This window comes from Cupressus sempervirens, chromosome 9 (assembly GCF_028749045.1).
Source record: "Cupressus sempervirens isolate cs-2001-9-10 chromosome 9, ASM2874904v1, whole genome shotgun sequence".
Lineage (NCBI taxonomy): Eukaryota > Viridiplantae > Streptophyta > Pinopsida > Cupressales > Cupressaceae > Cupressus > Cupressus sempervirens.
The window spans coordinates 759,185,692-759,205,296 of NC_143126.1; the positions used below are offsets into that span (position 1 = coordinate 759,185,692).

The 19,605-nt window shown below is 35.2% G+C and overlaps 1 protein-coding gene across 3 annotated transcripts in view; it reads right to left on the bottom strand.

Annotated features, from left to right (window-relative positions):
* Positions 1-19,605, bottom strand: part of LOC149540894 (catalytics) — a 186,231-nt gene that overhangs the window by 101,763 nt on the left and 64,863 nt on the right. For all 3 annotated transcript variants that reach the window (XM_089801959.1, XM_089801957.1, XM_089801958.1), the window contains exon 9: positions 18,008-18,249. In XM_089801959.1, coding sequence (XP_089658085.1) covers positions 18,008-18,249 — 242 coding nt within the window. The remainder of the gene's footprint in view (positions 1-18,007; positions 18,250-19,605) is intronic.

Sequence of the window (19,605 nt, forward strand, 5' to 3'; positions counted from 1 at the left end):
TAGTGGGCCAAATAAGAAGGGATTACCAGCTGCACAAAGAGCAGCGTTAGCAAAAGAGCAAGAAGATGCTGATAGAGCAGTTGCAAAACCAAAATGTAGTGCTTCTAAAAGAACAAATACACCAACACCACCATCCAATCAAACAAGCACAAGAACACATCCTTTTTTGCCTATGCCAACTACAAATGGTATAGATGCAAACCCAACTCCACTCACCTGCAAGAGAGGCCCACTAGATAGGGCATTCCAAAATGGAATAAGAGACATTGCTGACCACAAAATTGGACGTTGTTTAATTACAAATGGTGTTTCATTTAATTTTGCGAGATCACTTTATTTTAGGAGATGGTGCAAACAATAAATGAAGCACCCCTTGGTTACAGACCACTTGTTTATGAGAAGTTGTGCACTACCATATTACATGATGAGAGAAAATCTGTAGAGATTGAACTTCAACCAATAAGAGATTCTTGGGTTCAATCAGTTGTGTCTATTATTTCAAATGGGTGGAAAGATTGTAGAACCCATCCATTGATCAATGTTATTGTTGAATGCCCTAAGGGGGCAATGTTCTTGAAGGCAGTTGATTGTGAAGGGCAAGTGAAAGAATCAAAATTTATTTCACACATTCTCATTGATGTCATAAAGTCAGTGGGTCCTGATAATGTTGTCCAAGTGGTTATGGACAATGCAAAAGTTTGCAGGGCCGCAGGGATAATTGTAGAGTCTAGATATGATATATCTTTTGAACATCATGCACCTTCCACTCTCTCAATTTGGTGATGAAATCAATTGGCACTGAAATAGATTGGGTGAAAAAGATATATGAGGAAGCTGAAAAGATTCAAATGTTTGTGACAAATCACCACATGTCACAAGCAAATTTTAGGAGTTTATCGGACTTGGAATTATTTAAGGTAAATTTGTAAATTTAGTTTTCAATTATATATAATTGGATTCCATAATATTTGTTTTTTTTGTTTACATTAACATGTTTTAATTTGTAAATGTATTATTAACTTGAGTTTAACATGTTCTTGGGTTGCTGAAACCCGCTTTTCCTCTCACACAATCGTCTTGAGATGACTTGTGAAGGTAAAGGAAGCATTATAACACATGTTCATTAGCCCCCAATGGGGCATTTGGAAGAATTCCAATTCAGCAAGGGCCTTAAATGTGACAAGAATGATACTAGATGAGGATTGGTGGGGTCCTATGACTTAAGTGTTGGAAGTCACCGATCCAATAATGGCAATGCTTCACTTTGCAGACAGTGATGAGCCATGCCTTGGGGATATTTATGATTCCATGGACACTATGTTGTAAAAGATTAAAATGGTAAGACTTCTATGCTCTAGATTCTAGAGTTTAAATTGACATAAACACTAATTATAATTATTATTCATATCTCATATCCTAAGTCATACAAAGGAGGGAAAATGATCCTCAGGACACCTTTTACAAAAAGGTGGAAGCAATTGATCATCATCGATGGAACAAGATGACCACACCTTTGCAGCTCCTTGCATATGCTTTATCCCCAAGGTACTGTAGGCCTATCAAATGCTTATGCTTTGGTTATCCAATGTTTGTGCTATTGATATTTGATAATGTTCAATTGTATTATGTTACCCCAAGTACTATAGTGCAGATGTATTTTTCCTTTCAGGTAGAGTGCCACCATTTAGAGATGCAAAGGTTGCAAATGGGTATAAGAGGGCACTCGCTAAAATATTCCAAGATCCAAAAATTGGGGCAATTGTGAGGAATGAATTTGCTGCCTTTATCTCAAGTGATAATTTCCACCCTATTACTATAGCAAACCAAAGCAAGATGGATGTCATTAAATGGTGGTACATTCATGGGCAAGACTTCACGTACCTCCAACCTCTTGCCATAAAGATCCTATCCCAAGTAAGTCTGTAAAATTTAACACCTAAAGTTGATTTCTTAAGCTTAAAGTTAACACTCTCAATTCCTTGAACCTATCGTGATTGTTGCATTGAAATTTTTTTAATTTCTCTTTAGGTTGCCAACTCTACTGCAGCTGAGCAGAACTGGAGTACTTCCTCCTTTATCCACTCAATCGAATGCAACCAATTGGCTTCCAAAAAAGCAGAAGACCTTGTGTTCATTCACAACAATTTGCGCTTGTTGTCACGGAAAGATCCTAAGTACAAGAAGGGTCCCAAAAAGCTTTGGGATGTAGCACCCAAGACTCCTAATTTAGATATGACCATCCGGGATCTTGCTAGATCCACTTTGTTTGATGTGCATGATGAGGAGGATGATTATGAATTCACAATCCCCTCTACTATTAGTGGCGTTGGTTTGGGCTCCTCTAGTGATACAAATATGGCACTTGCAGCTCATCAGTACTCCTCTGATGCGGATTTTCTTGAAAATCCATTTGATGATTAAATCAAAAACTTTAGTCTTGACTCTTGACTCTTTTATGAGTAAATCATGTTACAAAGTTTAATGATCTATATTTTGAATGTTCAAACTTTAATTTTCAGTAATTCAATGTGAATGTGTTGATTTTCTTTATATTTGTGCAAATAGATTAATTATCAAGTATACTAGATTCGTAGATGCATACTAGAATCATAGATTCATACTATGAAATGATTTAGTTTTAGAATTATGTATATTTCTCTTATTTTTAGTATATATATAAAAATCCCAAATCCATGGATCTGATTCGCGTACCCAAATCAAATTCGTTTCACAAATCGGCAACAAAGGGATTTTATGATCAAAACTGATCGAATGATTTTGCATGCAGTAGATCTGGTATAGAAATTATATTACAATATGAAAATGATTTCATTGTATGTCTTGTTACTCCATAATATCAATATGAGGCCCAAGTTGGGAAGCAAACTTATGACTGTGGTAGACTAAACTATTCAAGAATTATGTAGACTCACACCCAAGATCATCAAGGACGACCAAGCATGGTCAAGATGAAGGGTGTATGCTAATATCAAAGGATTGTGGAAAATCCTTGCAAGTCAATAAGTGAAAACAATAAACAAACTAAGCATTAAAAGACACGTAAGAAACTTAATTTGTTCACAGAGTCAGCTCATGGTGGGCAATAGGGTATAGTCTTGTTTGTTAAGTCGAGTAGTGGGTGATCGGGTACAAAGTGCCCATATAAACTCTTGGGTAGGGTAGGTTAGTGGCAAATATTGTTGTTCTGATCACTAGAGCTCAGGATAGCTTGTAGTCGGATGGATAAGCTGATGGGAAGGACTCCACAGTCTAGTCGGTTATATAGTTGACACTCTAACAGCAAAATGCTTAGGTGGCGGTACGAGGTGGTGTTCTTGTGCCTAATCCCATGCAAGGTAGGGCCATTCTTAGTTGAGAGGGTGAGAGGGGATATGTTTGGTTCATGGTTGGGAGCTTAAGCTTCTAGCAATGCTTCTCCTCTACACCAAATGCCAAGACTTGCACAAGGCAGATCAAGACTACATTCTTGGTCATTAGTAATTATAGTCAGCGGATTTCTTTCCTCCTTTCATTTTTATTCAAGTTCATTTAGTTAGGAAACTAATTATGTGGTCGTTGCATTTACTTTCTTTCAAATTTATAAAGTATTGTTCAATTCTATCAAGTAGGAAGTGATCTCTCTCTCTCTCTCTCTCTCTCTCTCTCATTATGTATTGGTTAGTTACGATGAAAATTTATAAATGCATAAGTTAGATAATGATTTCTCAATTTCACTTGTCAATTAAGGCAATACTCAAAAATTAGTCAATCTATTATAACTATTAATCTCATGCATGTGAATATGTAATCTTGTTGATTTGGATATTAACTGAGATGGTAAATATAGGGGTAGAATAATTTGTTGTTACAGACCTTATCATAGCAGTAAATGATATCATCAATCACTTTGTACCTATCATCCTGTTTATAGCCATCCATCAACCGACATGCAAAAGTGTTTTTGTAGCAGATGGGCCCACCAATCATTCAAGAACTAAAGTAAGGTAGATGTTGGCAATACAATATTAACTGTCATAAATTTACTTGCCTATGTGGTGTCAAAATCACATTCTTCAATTATATTGTCTAAATTTTGCATCCATCTTATGCCCAAACAGTAGAGTAGGGGACTGTACAGCAGAAAAGGGTGGGTGTATGATGTATGACAAGGAGGAATGGGTGCAAGTCGTACAGTGATTGAAGAGAGTCGTACAGTAATTGAATGTGGTAGTGTATGAGTATGCCAAGGATGTCATACGGTGGGAGCAAGAAAGATGTCGTACAGTGATTGAGGGGAGAGACCAAATGGGCATATGGTGTAGAGGAATATCGTTGTCCTACGTTGTGTAATGATTCTGTCATAGGGTGTAGCAATGTTGAAGTCAACAGTAGGAGGTACGGTATGCACATCGTAAGATCAATCAAGACTTTCCCATCCAATGTCCCACAATGAAATCACATCACTTGTCAGGGTGGTTTGGTGCCTAAATTAATTATAATGATATTTATGTTGTTGAATACAAATGCACCAAACAATGTCAAGCACTAAATACCCAAGCACAAAGTGCTACACAATGGCCAAAAAATATTCTTTTATTTGCAACAATGACGGTAGTCAAATGTGCCAGATTTGACAAAGTAAACCACAAGCAGAATAGGACAGGACTCGAGCTACCGAAGCTACAACAAGCCAAATAGGAAAGATCTTTCACTTCCGAAATGGCGAAGATATGAACTTCAACAAGAATTTGCAACACAAAATATACTCAAATGCATACCTACAACATCCAATCCGACAAACATATATACCTTTTCAGAGGAAAACTCGTGAGGGAGAAACAATGTGTCAACACATAACACGACAAACAACTATGCCTACGAAAAATTAAAGATAGGCCTATGATATATATAAATCTATCAAGACCCCAAATACAAAAATATTATTAATTTATTTTATATAATAATTGGGATATTACAGTCCTCTTGTCCCGAACATTGCTTGCCCTCAAGCAATCCCAAAGCCGATTATGGCAAACCTCCTGGATTCAACTTTTTCAACTTAGAATTGTCCACCAAGTAGATCGTATCGTCGCAATAAATGATACCATCAATCACTTTGTATCTAACATCCTGTATATAGCCATCCATTACATGACATGCAAAAGTGTTTTTGGAGTACTCAACCAATAGATGGGCCCACCAATCATTCAAGGACTGAAGTAAGTTGGATGTCGAGGGTAAAATGTTGACTATCATGAATTTACTTGCCTCCAAATTGTCAAAATCACATCCTTGGGTTATATTGTGTCTAAACATTGCCTCCACCTAATGCCCGCAGTAGAGTATAGGACTATACAACAGAGAAGGGGGGTCAGATGTGTACAGTGTATGAGAAGAAGAGATAGATGCAAGATCGCATAGCGATTGAAGAGAGGAATGTGGTAGTGTACAGGTATGCCAAATATTTACAGTAGGAGCAAAAAAGATTAGGTAGGGTAGACAAAAGGATGTACAGTGGCGTGAGGATATATGGTGATTGAGGAGAGGGACCAAATGGGAGTATGGTGTAGAGGAATATCATTGTACTACATTGTCTAATGATTCTATTGTGGGATGTAGCAATAGAAGTTGACGGTAGGAGGTACGGTATGCAAGTTGTACGGTCAATCAAAAATTTCCCAGCCAATGTTACACAATGAAATGGGGTCACTCGTCAAGGTGGCTTGGTGCCAGAATTAATTGTAATGATATTTATGTTGTTGAATACAAACACACAGAACAAATGTCAGATACTAGATGCCCAAGCATGAAGAGAAAAAGCGATGTTGTCAAAAGATATTCTTTTATTTGCAAAACATGATGCTCAGATGTTGCAGATCCAAGCAAAGTAAACCACAAGCATAATAGCGCAAGACTAGACCTACCAAAATTGCAACAAGCCAAACTCGAAAGATCTTTCACTTTTGAAATGGCAAAGATATGAATCCCTGGAATTTGCAACACAAAATATAATCAGACGCATACCTACAACATCCAACCCGACGGGCATATATACCTTATTGAAGGAAAACTCTCAAGGGAGCAATAATGTGTCATGACACATCAAACACCTACGCCTAAGGAAAATTGAAGATCGGCCCAAGATATACATGAATTGATCAAACCCCAAAATACAAAAATATTTTTAATTTATTTTATTTAATTATAGAAAAATTAAACACAAAAATATTTGGTAAGATTTTTTAATGTGCTTTTAAGTTTGTTTAGATCTGTTTTAAGTCTTCATGTTTTGAATTGCTTTGTTAGCAGATATACAAAGAGGGTGGAAATTCTTAGTCCTTGCCTAATTAGGCTTGATTCATCCTCTTTGTTTTTTTGTAGCAATTAGTCTTCTTCAAATTAGGTAGTTTCTAAAATAGCAAATTTGGCGTCTTTTCTTCTTCGAAGGATAACCACTGAACTTCTGAAGTTGTTTCTTGGATTATATTGTTTTGCCGCCAAGTTTCTACTTTGTAATTTTCTTTGGATCTCCTAACTTTTCGACTGTTAGTAGTTTAATCTTTTCCAAATAACTTTGCCAGCTTTGACCTCTCGTTACCTTGTCCCTTCATATTCTATACATTTGTGTATAGATTTCTATATATGAAGCAATATAAATACTAGTCTATCACAGGCTCAATTTTCTTTAGGATTCTAATATGGAAACCATTAGCAAACTATGTGAGCCTATAGTCCAATCAGCCTTCGATGGGCCAATTACAGGAACCGTTATCAAAGATATGTTGCTATCAAATCATTTTCTGGTAACAAGAGGTGTTTATCGAATATTGGGAAAAGAATACATTTTCAATTTAGACAGATGCAGAGTTCCCTCTGATATAACTTCTATGTTCGTTGCTATGGTTCATATGGTCAAAGCAGAAAAGTATGGCATAGAACTCCTAATGTAGGAGACTTCTTAAAAACATGTATCTGGGTGATCTTGAAAAGGTGTTGATAAACATATTACGAAAGTCGTATGATTCCTAGACCATGTAATTACGATAGCAATATGATGAGAAGGAACAATGTTCCTACTTTCCCCATTATTTTCACTAAAGATCAAAAAATATTTAATAAATGGAAATCTGTTGTTAGAAGAACTGTGGACTTCCTGATGTATTTTCTCCATGTTCCATATCCACCTGGGCATGATTGGATTAATCAGTTTATGATGGAGGGTCAAGTTGGATTATGGGAGGATATTGATAACATCAACCTTGAATACATTGAAGCAAATAATCCTTATGATGAAATTTCTGATTCTGATACTCTTTCTCAGTAAACTCTGGTTCAAACTTTATTATGTAAAGAAAGGAGGAATGAATAATAAATAACATTTTAGAAATTTAGTTTCATTTTAAAAGAGTGGAAAATTTATTGGATTTCTTTCATGTTATGTTCAGATTATTGTTAAGGAGCAATTTATATAATAAGATTAATGAATATCCTAAAGCACTTTTTGACTTTGAGTATGAAATTTACTTCTTTGTATTTATAGTACTTTTATCATCTTAGCTTAATTTAATTGGCATATACTTTAAAAAGGATATCTTAAAAACAGAACTACAAACATGGCAGGTACAAAATGATCAAATTAATACAGAGAATTAGGTTGAGGTTTAGCCAAAGAGAAATTTCCATCTCTAATCTTTGCTAGCTAAGATGGATATATACTTTATTTCTAAACTTGGGCCCCTTGGCCATTTACCTATCAAAAAAAAAATTCACACAAAAACAAAACAAATTCTGCAAAAGAATTATTCAGGCAATTGCTAGTAGAATAGAATAGAAGTAGAACCAACAAGGCTGTTACATTCTAACTATCAATGAGAATGATGTTATTCACCCATCCATCACATTTATGTTATGGACCATTTGGAAACAAGAATAGATCCTCTCCCCAAGTTCGTATAAATTATTCCACAAGGTGATCAAACAATGTGAGAAAACACCAAATCCTCACTTGAATAAGGAAGAACAAGAAAGAATCAAGTTAGCAAGTGAATGGGAGAAAGATTGTCAAAGTCTTCCCTTCTCACACAAAAACAGTGGCAGCAAGATGCAATGAGGGGAAACTGTTTTTGACACCTCTAGAGAAACAGTAGTTGATCATTCATGTGCTTCTTCTATTACAAATTATTCAAGTACTTGGATTCAGGAGGGTTGTGAGAAAGCTACTAATGCGAAATGGATACATGAGGAATGAGCTAAATTGGTAAGGCTTTACACTTTCTATAGGTGATGACTTCTATTTCAAGCAAGAATATCCTAGACAAGGTTTAGTCAACTGGTTAAGAGACGAGCCCATTTATGCCCATTTGTTCAAAAGATATTTTAACAGATTCGGGGAAGTAATGCCAAGAAGGGAAAGGATACGCTTTAATCTAGAAGGGAGAGGAGTATAATAATGAGTTATGTTTTTTATCCTAGACAGACACTTGCATCATACAGACTGTGAAGCCCAGAACACACTGGCTTACAACATTCCAGTATGAGCTCACAAAGCAAGAGACTAGACCCTCTATCAAGTTACTACTATCAATGCCTATTGACCCCAAGCTGCCAATGCACGACACTAGCACAATGAGGAGTACGATCACCAGAATTGATAAAGACAAAGATAAAACTAGAAAAGAAGCAAGGAAGGAAAACAAAAGGAAAGATGAAACCAAATCTCAAACCGGTTCAAGCAAAAGGATGGTCACTAGTAAAGAGACACCAAGTCCAGGGAGAGAAGAAGATGAAAAGATAAACAATGACTCGGGGAGAGTCATCTTCACTTGAACCTGAGATGAGTGAAGAAGATACGACCAAAAAGAAGAAGACTAAAGGTGAAGCAAAGAAGAAACACTCACTTATCACAAGAGAGAAACTCCATCTACAGCCTAACCATTGTCGAAAACGACAAGACCTATAAAGAGAGGTAGTAATCCAATGCCTTCACTTCCAATTAAGGATATAATAAATGATATAATTCATAATGGAAACTATTAACACAATAAAGTATAGATATCCAGTTATGAGTGAAAAGGATCAGAACAATGTTATAAATGTTGTACCAGTCAGTATGAGGACTTACACCAGGATGGTGAAGAATGAGTTGCCAAAAGAATTAGTGTCTTTTGTTTAGAGGGGAAAGGGAGACACTTAAATAGTGTTGTAGATCTCCACTTTTCCAAGGCCACTAAGCCATTCAAATATGTATGTCAAAGAAAGAGGGGAATTTCCAAATATGATTCCACTTATAATCCAAATTAAATTAGCTAGAACACAAAGGAAGAAGGGCGCTAGTACTAAATTTGAACTATAAAGAGGAATGCACTACAAGGAAAAGTACTCTTTGGTCCTGAATAGGATAATGTGAATGTGAAATTGAACCAATTGCTTAAATGATGCTATGTGTACAAAATTATCCCAATTAAGCTACAGATCTAGGATAAAGATATGAAGGAAAATAAAATATGAAAGACTCACCTTGAAATGTGTAGATGAAGATGTATTTTAACTCCAATAGTCGCGGATCTAAACTATTTTCTACATATCGGATCACGGATCTCGAAATGAAACAACGAAAGGAACAAAACCCAGAAATTTCCCTGCAAAAAGACACTAAAGGTCTAGGTCAACTTGGAAGGGTGTGTAATGTCCCCATTTTGGCTGACATCGTTTTGTGTCCCGGATCAATCTATCACGGACTCTCGTAGACGGGTGGTTGTGATGAGAGTCATTTTGAAGTTTATTTGGTGATTGGATGGCTCATTATGCTCTTGGAGATATTATTTTGTTTATATTTTATCATCATTTTTATACGGGGCCTACATGTTATAATTTTAAGTTGAGTTGCACTTTTTCATAAAGTTATTTATTATAAAAGTGCATTATAATGGGATTTTATATGGATGTTTCTAGAAGTTCTTAGTAACTTCTTAGAAAAGGATGCTTCTAGAAGTCCTTAGTAACTTCTTAGGAAAGTAGATAAATAGAGGGCTTGGGCTCCCATTTGGATGGACAGGAATTGATGATTCTACTACCATTCTCTTTGAGCATTTGTGGCACCATCCAAGTCTGCAAATATTCAGCATAATCCTTGAGAACGATACCTCTCAAATGATTGCATAACTGAGGAAGTGAAAGACTTTCTGAAGGGTTGCACTTTGGAAGTGGTATTCAGCCATTTCAAGTTGAGCTTAATTTGTATACTCAGACTACCGAAGGGTTTGAGTTTTTGAAAGCAAATCCGAAAAAGCAGTTCGAAAAAGCAAAGTGAAAAGGAAGATCCAAACAAAGCAAGTGAAAAAGCAAATCAGAAAAAGCAAAGCAGAAAGACAGCATTGAAGAAAATTATTATAGCCATCTACAGTCAAGTTCCTTTGGATATTACATGCATTGTTCTTATCATTTAGATGGATATTAGAAGTTAAGGCTGTAGGTGAAAGTTGTAACAGATTTAAGCATTATTCTTGCGGATGTAAGCCAAGAGTCTTGGCCATTTCATACTAGCATTGTAGTTAACATTTTATGTGCAACAAAGGAGACATAATTTGCTGATTTGATATAATGTAATTGAATATGTATTTATCATTCATGATCAACTTATTAGTTTGCATGCCAATTGTTTGACAAAATGTCAGTTGGCTGTAGGTTCTCTTTTTGGCATAAATAATGTTATAATTCTGCATACCAAGTGTTTGTATTAATGCCACTTGGCTATAAGTGCATTAACGCCATCACAAGTTGCATCCCAAGTGTTTGTCAAAATTACTAATTGCTGTAGCTGCATATTGCAAGTAGTTTCAGTCACATATATGCATTGAATATTGTTAAAATTAGTTGCACATTCATGTTAGGTCATCGTTTAGTCAATTCAGAGTCTTCTTGCAAGCATTCTTATTGATGCTAAGTGAAGGAAAGAGCCATAAAAGCAAACTGAAAGTTATATCAGTCATATGACCCTTGTATGCAAAGTGTTTTCTTGAACCTTTATCAACATTTTGGGATTAGATTTGAGCAGGGTCATTACAGAACACCCTACAACCAGGTTGATGTAATTTGGCAACTTTGCAACGAACTTCTCCAAAAAGCTCCCGAAGAGCAGGTTCCAGATTTGTAAGCTCCAACTAGTATCCTACAAATAAACACAGAAAAGAAGGATTTTGTGGTTTAGTTGGGAGAGGGCTTGCCTTGGTCAAGCACTAGGTTAAGGAATTAACCATAAATGATAAATGTAAATGTAAAGGAAACAAGATAAATGTAAATATTCACCTTGCTTGTAAAAACCCTTGTCAATAAGAATTTGTCGTAATATATGTTATAGCTCTTGAATTTGGTATGAAAGATGTATGATATCTCCACAATTGCAATGGATCTACCATAACCACCTCATGGATTCATGCAGTATAAGTTGAGACTCTTGGTCTTCCAATTATTGTTTCCAGTGTGGCTGCTCGTAAGGAGCTTGATTAAGCTTATAAGTCTCATGTTGTTTCTCAAATGAGCACAAGTTCTTTAAAAAATTGCCAAATTTTATGAAATCCCACTGACCCACAAGAGGCTCATTTTTTTCTTTAAAACATCGCAAAATTTTATGATCCCTTTGACTCAGTCTGATACCATAGTTATGGTGAATCAATATTGTTATTAAATAGAGTTGATGAAAGCTCCTTACGTAGATTTACAAAGATGATGTTCTATTATGAAACAAACGTGAACTAAAGACAAATAGAAACTATGTAATAAACTAAAGGCTAACTAAGATGACCATTAAAGAAAAATTGCAATATTTTAACAATACATATGACAGCAACATTTTAATAGTCGGCAATATTTTACTAGTCTTCAAATTGAAATTTATATGACAGTGTGCAAGGGGTTTAGCTTAGTTGGTCCAAACAATGAGTTCTCATTGTGGAGATCCTGGTTCAAATCCCAAGAGGGACATCTTTGTGCATTCTAAGTTGTGACTTTTGGTTTTCCATTGGTTGTATTTGTCTCATTGTAAAAGGTGGATTCTAAGTTGTGACTCTTGGTCTTCCAATTGTTGTTTCTAGTGTGGTTGCTAGTAAGGAGCTTGAATAAGCTTGTAAGTCTCGTGTTGTTGCTCAAATGAGCACAAGTTCTTAAAAAAATCACCAAATTTTATAAAATCCCATTGACCCACAAGAGGCTCATTTTTTTCTTAAAGAATCGCAAAATTTCATAATCTCATTGACCCAATTTGATACCATTGTTATGGTGAATCGATATTGTTATTAAATAGAGTTGACTAAAGCTCCTTACATAGAATTACATAGACAATGTTCTATTATGAAACAAGCATGAACTAAAGACAAAAATAGAAACTACATAATAAACTAAAGGTGAACTAAGATGACCATTAAAGAAAAATTGCAGTATTTTAACAATACATACGATAGCAACATTTTAATAGTCGGCAATATTTTACTAGTCTTCAAATTGAAATTTATATGACAGTGTGAAGGGGTTTAGCTTAGTTCGTTGAAGCAATGAGTTTTCATTGTGGAGATCCTAGTTCAAATCCCAAGAGGGAGATCTTTGTAGAATTCTAAGTTGTGACTTTTGGTTTTCCATTGGTTGTATTTGTCTCATTGTAAAAGGTGGATTCTAAGTTGCGACTCTTGGTCTTCCAATTGTTATTTCTAGTGTGGTTGCTCGTAAGGAGCTCGAATAAGCTTGTAAGCCTTATGTTGTTGCTCAAATGAGCACAAGTTCTTAAAAAAATTGCCAAATTTTATGAAATCCCATTGACCCACAAGAGGCTCATTTTTTTCTTTAAAAATCGTAAAATTTTATGATCCCATTGACCCAGGCTGATAGCATTGTTATGGTGAATCGATATTGTTATTAAATAGAGTTGATGAAAGCTCCTTACATAGATTTACAAAGACAGAGTTCTATTATGAAACAAGCGTGAACTGAAGACAAAAATAGAAACTATGTAATAAACTATGACCATTAAAGAAAAATTGCAATATTTTAACAATACATATGACAGCAACATTTCAATAGTCGGCAATATTTTTCTAGTCTTCAAATTGAAATTTATATGACAATGTACAAAGGGTTTATCTTAGTTGGTTGAAGCAATGAGTTTTCATTATGGAGATCCTAGTTCAAATCCCACGAGGCACATCTTTGTGGAATTCTAAGTTGTGACTTTTGGTTTTCCATTGGTTGTATTTGTTTCATTGTAAAAGGTGGATTCTAAGTTGTGACTCTTGGTCTTCCAATCGTTGTTTCTAGTGTGGTTGCTCGTAAGGAGCTCAAATAAGCTTGTAAGTCTCATGTTGTTGCTCAAATGAGCACAAGGTTTATAAATGATTTCAATATATAAAAATTATATGACAGAAACATATTTATAGTCTTCAAATTGAAATTTAAAAAGAGACATTCTTCTGTTGGATCATTGCAATTACTTGTATTTGAATGACTACTATTTTGAATCTTGTTTGGGAGTTACGCAAATTGTTTGACAAAATTGGTCTAAAGTAATAGTGCAAAAAGATTAGTGCCAGAAGAGGGCTGCATATTATTACACAAAGCAATACCTCAAACAAACAAAAAGAAAGTTTTGTTTTTCTTGTCCAATGGGAAGAGTGAAGGCATAGAAAGACTAGTGATAATAACAACAACATGCATTGCATGAAGGCAGAATCTCCAATTGACAAAAGGGAATAAAAGACATCATATTTACCTACATCGATACCATATCAATAATTTGGGCAGTCATAGAAGCCTATAAAATCAGTTTTGAATAAATAACTAGTTGCAATAAGCACAAAGTATATTGCATATAGGCAAGATCTCCAATAGAAAATTATTGTATTTTTTAGTTCAATATGTACCCTAAACGATGATGTTGTCGCTACGGGCTGCTCCATAGCCTACAGTTTTTCCCTTCCCCTCATGGCACACAAATCACAACACTGCCAAAGATCCAATGGTGGTGCTCTTGGCAGGTCCGGCAATGGCTACAAGGCTAATAGAACGGTGGTCGTGAATGCAGAGGTTTGGTCGATGAAGGAGGCCTATGACAATGGTCAAGGCGATGGAGTTTCTTTTCACAACAAAGCAAAGGTTTGTTGCGTTGGGATCTCTGATTGTCGAAATGATCATGGAAGTCCAGATCTTTCAAAAACTCTAGTTCCTTCTCATGTTGGCAGTAGTGGTGTCCAAGGCCCAAACAATGATGGTTTGCAAGAGAATGTGGATGGTAGTTTTGGGGCAAGAAGCAAAGAAATTTTAAAAGTATAATGAAGGAGATGGACTTTAAAGGTTCTAAGTTGGGTGCTTGCTCCTCGTCTCTCATTGGTTAGATTGCCCCCATGAGCACTCTAAAGGCATGGATTCAGCCCTCTGAATCTATAGGGAGGGCGATATAGGTAGGGCTTGGTCCGGTTGTTAGTTGATCAAAAAAGAGAAGAATGATGGCCTGGTTCTAGGAACAAATATAGAAGTAGTTAAGAAGGTGAATAGTAGACATGCAAAGACCACAATATGTTTTGCTTGCCAAGAAAGTTTCAGTCAATCTATATGAGAAGTTGAGGAGGAAGTAACAGAAAATATTTCATCGAAACACAACCTAATTAGAAGATATAAGGGGTTTTTGCCTTCCCTGGGGGAGCTATACAGTTGGATATCAAAAACGTGGGGCCCTATTTTAGAGGGTAATGTTTGAATTTGCCCAAGTGCTAATGGCTTCTTTATTTGGTCTTTTGATAATGTGTTGGACAAGAAGAAAATATTCGTGAATTCATTTGGAGCTAGGAGAATAAATACACTTTGTTACTAAAGTCGTAATAAATGCACTTTGTTACTGAAGTCGTAGTATCTAACATTCAACCAATGAAACTTTCAATGAGATTCCCCTGTGGGTAAAACTCCCAGATCTCCCATTAGAATTTTGGTTTGATTCTTGTCTTGAACCTATTGAGAACTTCTTGGGTAATTTTATGGGCATGGTTGTGAATTCTTTAAACCTTTTTGAAAACTCCTTGGGTAATTTTATGGGCATGGTTGTGAATTCTTTAAACCTTTTTGAGAACTCCTTGGGTAATTTTATGGGCATGGTTGTGAATTCTTTAAACCTTTTTCAATCTACTTTTCCTCACATTTTGGTTGAGGTGGATGTAAAAAAGGTTCTCCCAATGCAAGTGTCCCTAAAATTGGGAAGCGGTGAGTGGATTCAACCAATGGACAATGAAGGTATCCCTTTCAAATGCAATGGTTGTTTCTAGACGAGACAGAAAGTTTCAATCAATCTATATATAGAACTTGAGGAGGAAGTAACAAAAAATGCAAAATATTTCATAGAAACACAACCTAATTAGAAGATATAAGGGGTTTTTGCCTTCCCTGGGGGAGATACACAATTGGATACAAAGACGTGGGGCCCTATTTCAAAGGGTAATGTTTGAATTTACCCAAGTGCTAATGATTTCTTTATTTTGTCTTTCGATAATGTGTTGGACAGGAAGAAAAGCTTATGTGAATCCATTTGCAGTTGGGAGAATAAATGCACTTTGTTGCTAAGTCATACTATCTAGCTCTCAACCCAACCACTGAAACTTTCAATGAGGTTCCCCTGTGAGTAAAACTCCCAAATCTCCTATTAGAACTTTGGTTTGATTCTTATCTTGAACCTACTGAGAGCTCCTTTGATAATTTTATGGGCATGGATGTGAATTCTCTAAAACTTTTTCACTCTACTATTCCTCGCATTTTGGTTGAGGTGGATGTTACGAAGGCTGTCCCAATGGAAGTGTCCCTAAAATTGGGAAGCGGTGAGTGGATTCAAACAATGGACTATGAAGGTATCCCTTTCAAATGCAAAGGTTGTTTTCAAATGAGGCATGTGGTTGAAAATTGTCCAAAGAAGAGAATGGTTAAACAAGCAACTCGGTGGAAGGATTCATCCCTAAAATTCTACTCGATGGAGAAGAAATAGGATTGCAATATAGAGAGGGCCGCTAAAAATGATGAAGAGGCTGCTAATAAGGGAAAAAAATCCCAGATTATGTAAGAAAACTTGAGACCAGGAACAGGAGTAGAGTAGAGGTGAGTTGACAGTCTATGTGCAAGGAGGTCTCGAAGAAAACTGAGGTGGATAAATCTTGTGAAAGTCCCAATCAAAAGCAACAAAAAAAACAGGAGGAAGAATGCAAGGTAGAGACCAACACACAGATTTAGGGCTTGAGAATGAGCTCTAATTCAAATGTAAGCAGGTAGGAGAGCTTGTGGAATGAATGCACTGCTGCTGATTGTAGTCTAGGCTATCAAGAAAGAGATAAAGTGCCTGTCATTGATGAGGCCTTGAATCATATAAGGAATTTGGAAGGATCGAAGAGGGATGGCAAGTTGTGAAAAGGAAAAGACAAGAAGACAACGAAGGGGAGTGGTTTTGATATGATTCTACAATCCTATCCAAAAAATAGGGAAATTTGTGATTCTTAATGATCAGACTTGTTAATAGATCTTTCTTTGGTTGTATTGTTTCCCTAGGAAATGCAGTTCTCCTATAACATCCCCTAGTTCGAGTGAATGCAGAAACCCAGTTTATTCTTAATACAAACATAACCTTATCAATGGTAAAAAAAAAATATTGGATCCTAAATCATAAGCAAACATAACCTCTTATAACCATTTCTTTTTATAGACAAGTTGTTCTAACAGCTTGAATACTATAATCCAGCATAATAATTCTTCACACATTCAAATGATATTCTAATATTTGGACTAACGAACTCTTACAAAGATACCTCATGAAGCAATATTCCAACCACATCTGACATCTTAAGCTTTTGATTAATTATATTATATAATAACAAGAGTGGGCCCTACTCACAATTCATATTTAGCCCAAGTCATAGGGTTTGTTAAATTTTTGGCTTCAAGTTCAAAATTCGGCAAACACATAAAAAATGAAAAAAAAAGCTGAAATTTGGTAGAAAATTTGTACAGCAGCAGTTTGATAATCATTTTGCTGAAAATGTATTTTTTACGGTTTTCAGCAAAAAAACATTTATAAACAGTTTTTTGTATTCGGAAAAAGCATCATTTTTTCTGAAAATTGTTACTGAAAGATGGCTGGGAAATTGTCTGTTGCATCCTAGAAATCATCTGCATGGTGGGTCAAAGCATCTGAAGACTGAAATCATTTAGCATCTACCGTCTGAAATCATCTGCATCTAACATCTAAACTCATCCCTGTCCTCCATCTCTGCTGGTCGTCCATGTTCAGCATCTAGTGGCTGTTGGTCCCTGTAAGGTAGTTAGAAGATAGCTGCAGCCCGTCATCTCACCTGCTGTAAGCTCCCAATGATCTCTCAGTGGCAGCAGCCATTACCAAGTCCGGCAGCAACAAACAAAGTTTTGCATTTCATTTTTAGGCTTTCATAGTTTTGCATTTCATTTTTAGGTTTAAAATAGTTTATAACTTTACTACAATGTATATTATTTTATTTTTATTTCTTTATCAATAGTAAAATATCTTTTAAGTAGATTTTTTTAATAGAAAACATAAGTATTTTATGTATGTTTTATTTACTCTTTTAGTAGTAAAATAATAATATTGGTATGTTTGTTTATTATTATTTATTTATTTTAATATATTATTATAAGATTTATATTATATTATTTTTAAATTATTTATTGTTGAAAAAAAATTCAAATTTTTTAGACCTTGCCAAACTCCATACTCGTCAAACTCGAAACTTGTGACTTAGCATTTAACACAACAATCATTTTTTCCATTTTTATGAATTTCTCAGCTTTTGCCTTTTTTCACAATTGACTGAAAGAATCTTTATCTTTTGGTTTTGTCAATCTCAAACAAAAAAAGTAAGCAATATTCTACTCCACACAGAAAAGAAGAAATTGCAAGCTTTACATAGGCCACCAATTTCCCAATAAGAACAAAAATAAAAGCTCATGGTATATGTAAACAAACCTCTGCACTTGTCCAAACATAAAAAGCGCCTTCTTTTTTCCTTGGTGCTCCTTCAAACTCTGCACTATCAGCATCCTCTGCGGAATATATTCCACCTTCATGATTTATCATATCCCTCCTCAAATAATCCAGTATGTCCCGACAAACAGAGGAATATAAGGTATCCTTGCTGATAGCAAATGTATCCAAATACACATTCACAAGTTGTCCTTGATCATACAGCATTTTCTCAAAATGAGGAACTGCAACAGCATTACAAACACAACAAAAAGTTCAAATTCAGATAAGAAATGTAGCAATATGTTCATGCAAAAGACCCAATATCTTTTAACCAAAAATCATATCAACTTACTGAGTAACACTTGTTTTCAAGTAAGATCTGTATCTTTTTACATCATTTACAGTTTTAACTTCAAAACAGTCCTTCAACTTGAACAACAAAAGAATTAAAATTAATTTTAGTTCAGCTACTTTCTTTCTTTTTCCCCTCAACATAAAATCTAGATAATAACAAAACAAGATAGAAAAGGAAAACACAGCTAATAAATTGATATCCATTTGCAAAGTAGGAACTCAAGCGAATGCAGTGCTGTAAAGTTGTTGAATAATACTTGGAATGAATGGCATACTCAAGGTTGTAGAATGATTGGAATAAATTAATAATCTTCTCATATGAAAGGATTTAATATTCTTTCACATAAGACAATTCAGGAATGTTTTGGTCATCCCATAGTCTTCAATTCCATTACTCTCAATCTTCAGCACATCCCCCAGAAGAAATATAAGTTCTGTCACTTTGCCTAGTAGATTTAATCGAGCTTCTAGCCATAGAAAATATAATATCAGTCATGTGGCAGAAGATAAATTATTTTAACTTTTGCCAACCAAATCACTCTCATTTATATAAACCCAAGGCATAAATGTCGTGATAATTTAAGGTATTCTTTTTTCAGTACTGATGTGAAAATCAATTAAGCAAATATAGTTAAATAGCAAAAACTCCATATGGACACCAAAACTATCAGGAAGTTGAACAATAGAAGATGGCTGACACAAGAAACAAATAAAAATTGGGCAGCTTTAGAAAGCATAATTTGTACACTTTCCCAAAATATCACTAAGCTCTCATTAAGATGGTTTCTTCCTTGACAAAATACTTTTAGGTGATTGGAAGGTGATTGGAAGAGGACTTCTAGAACACTATTAGAATTTGTTTACTTCTTATTCTGAATTGAGCAGATTTAGAACATTAAGTTTGGAAACTTCGTAAGAAATATCACTACCTCCCATAAAAAAAACATTTTTTCACTGGTTTTTCATGAGAAAATACTTTTACATTTTAATGTAATGTCACAAATTGTTGTTGGTTTTTCTGAAACATATCCGCAATGGATAAGTAAGAGATATTTTCCACAGCAAGTCGAATTGTGATACCACTATCGACAGGAAGTCAAATTATGATATTGCTATCAGGATTCAATTGTGTAGTTTTTCGTCAAACTCATTGACCCACATTTCATCTCAGAGATCTCAATGTAGCCAAGGTGAGAGCATACAATGAGAAGATTAAAATAATATTAGATGCAGGTAAGCTGCAC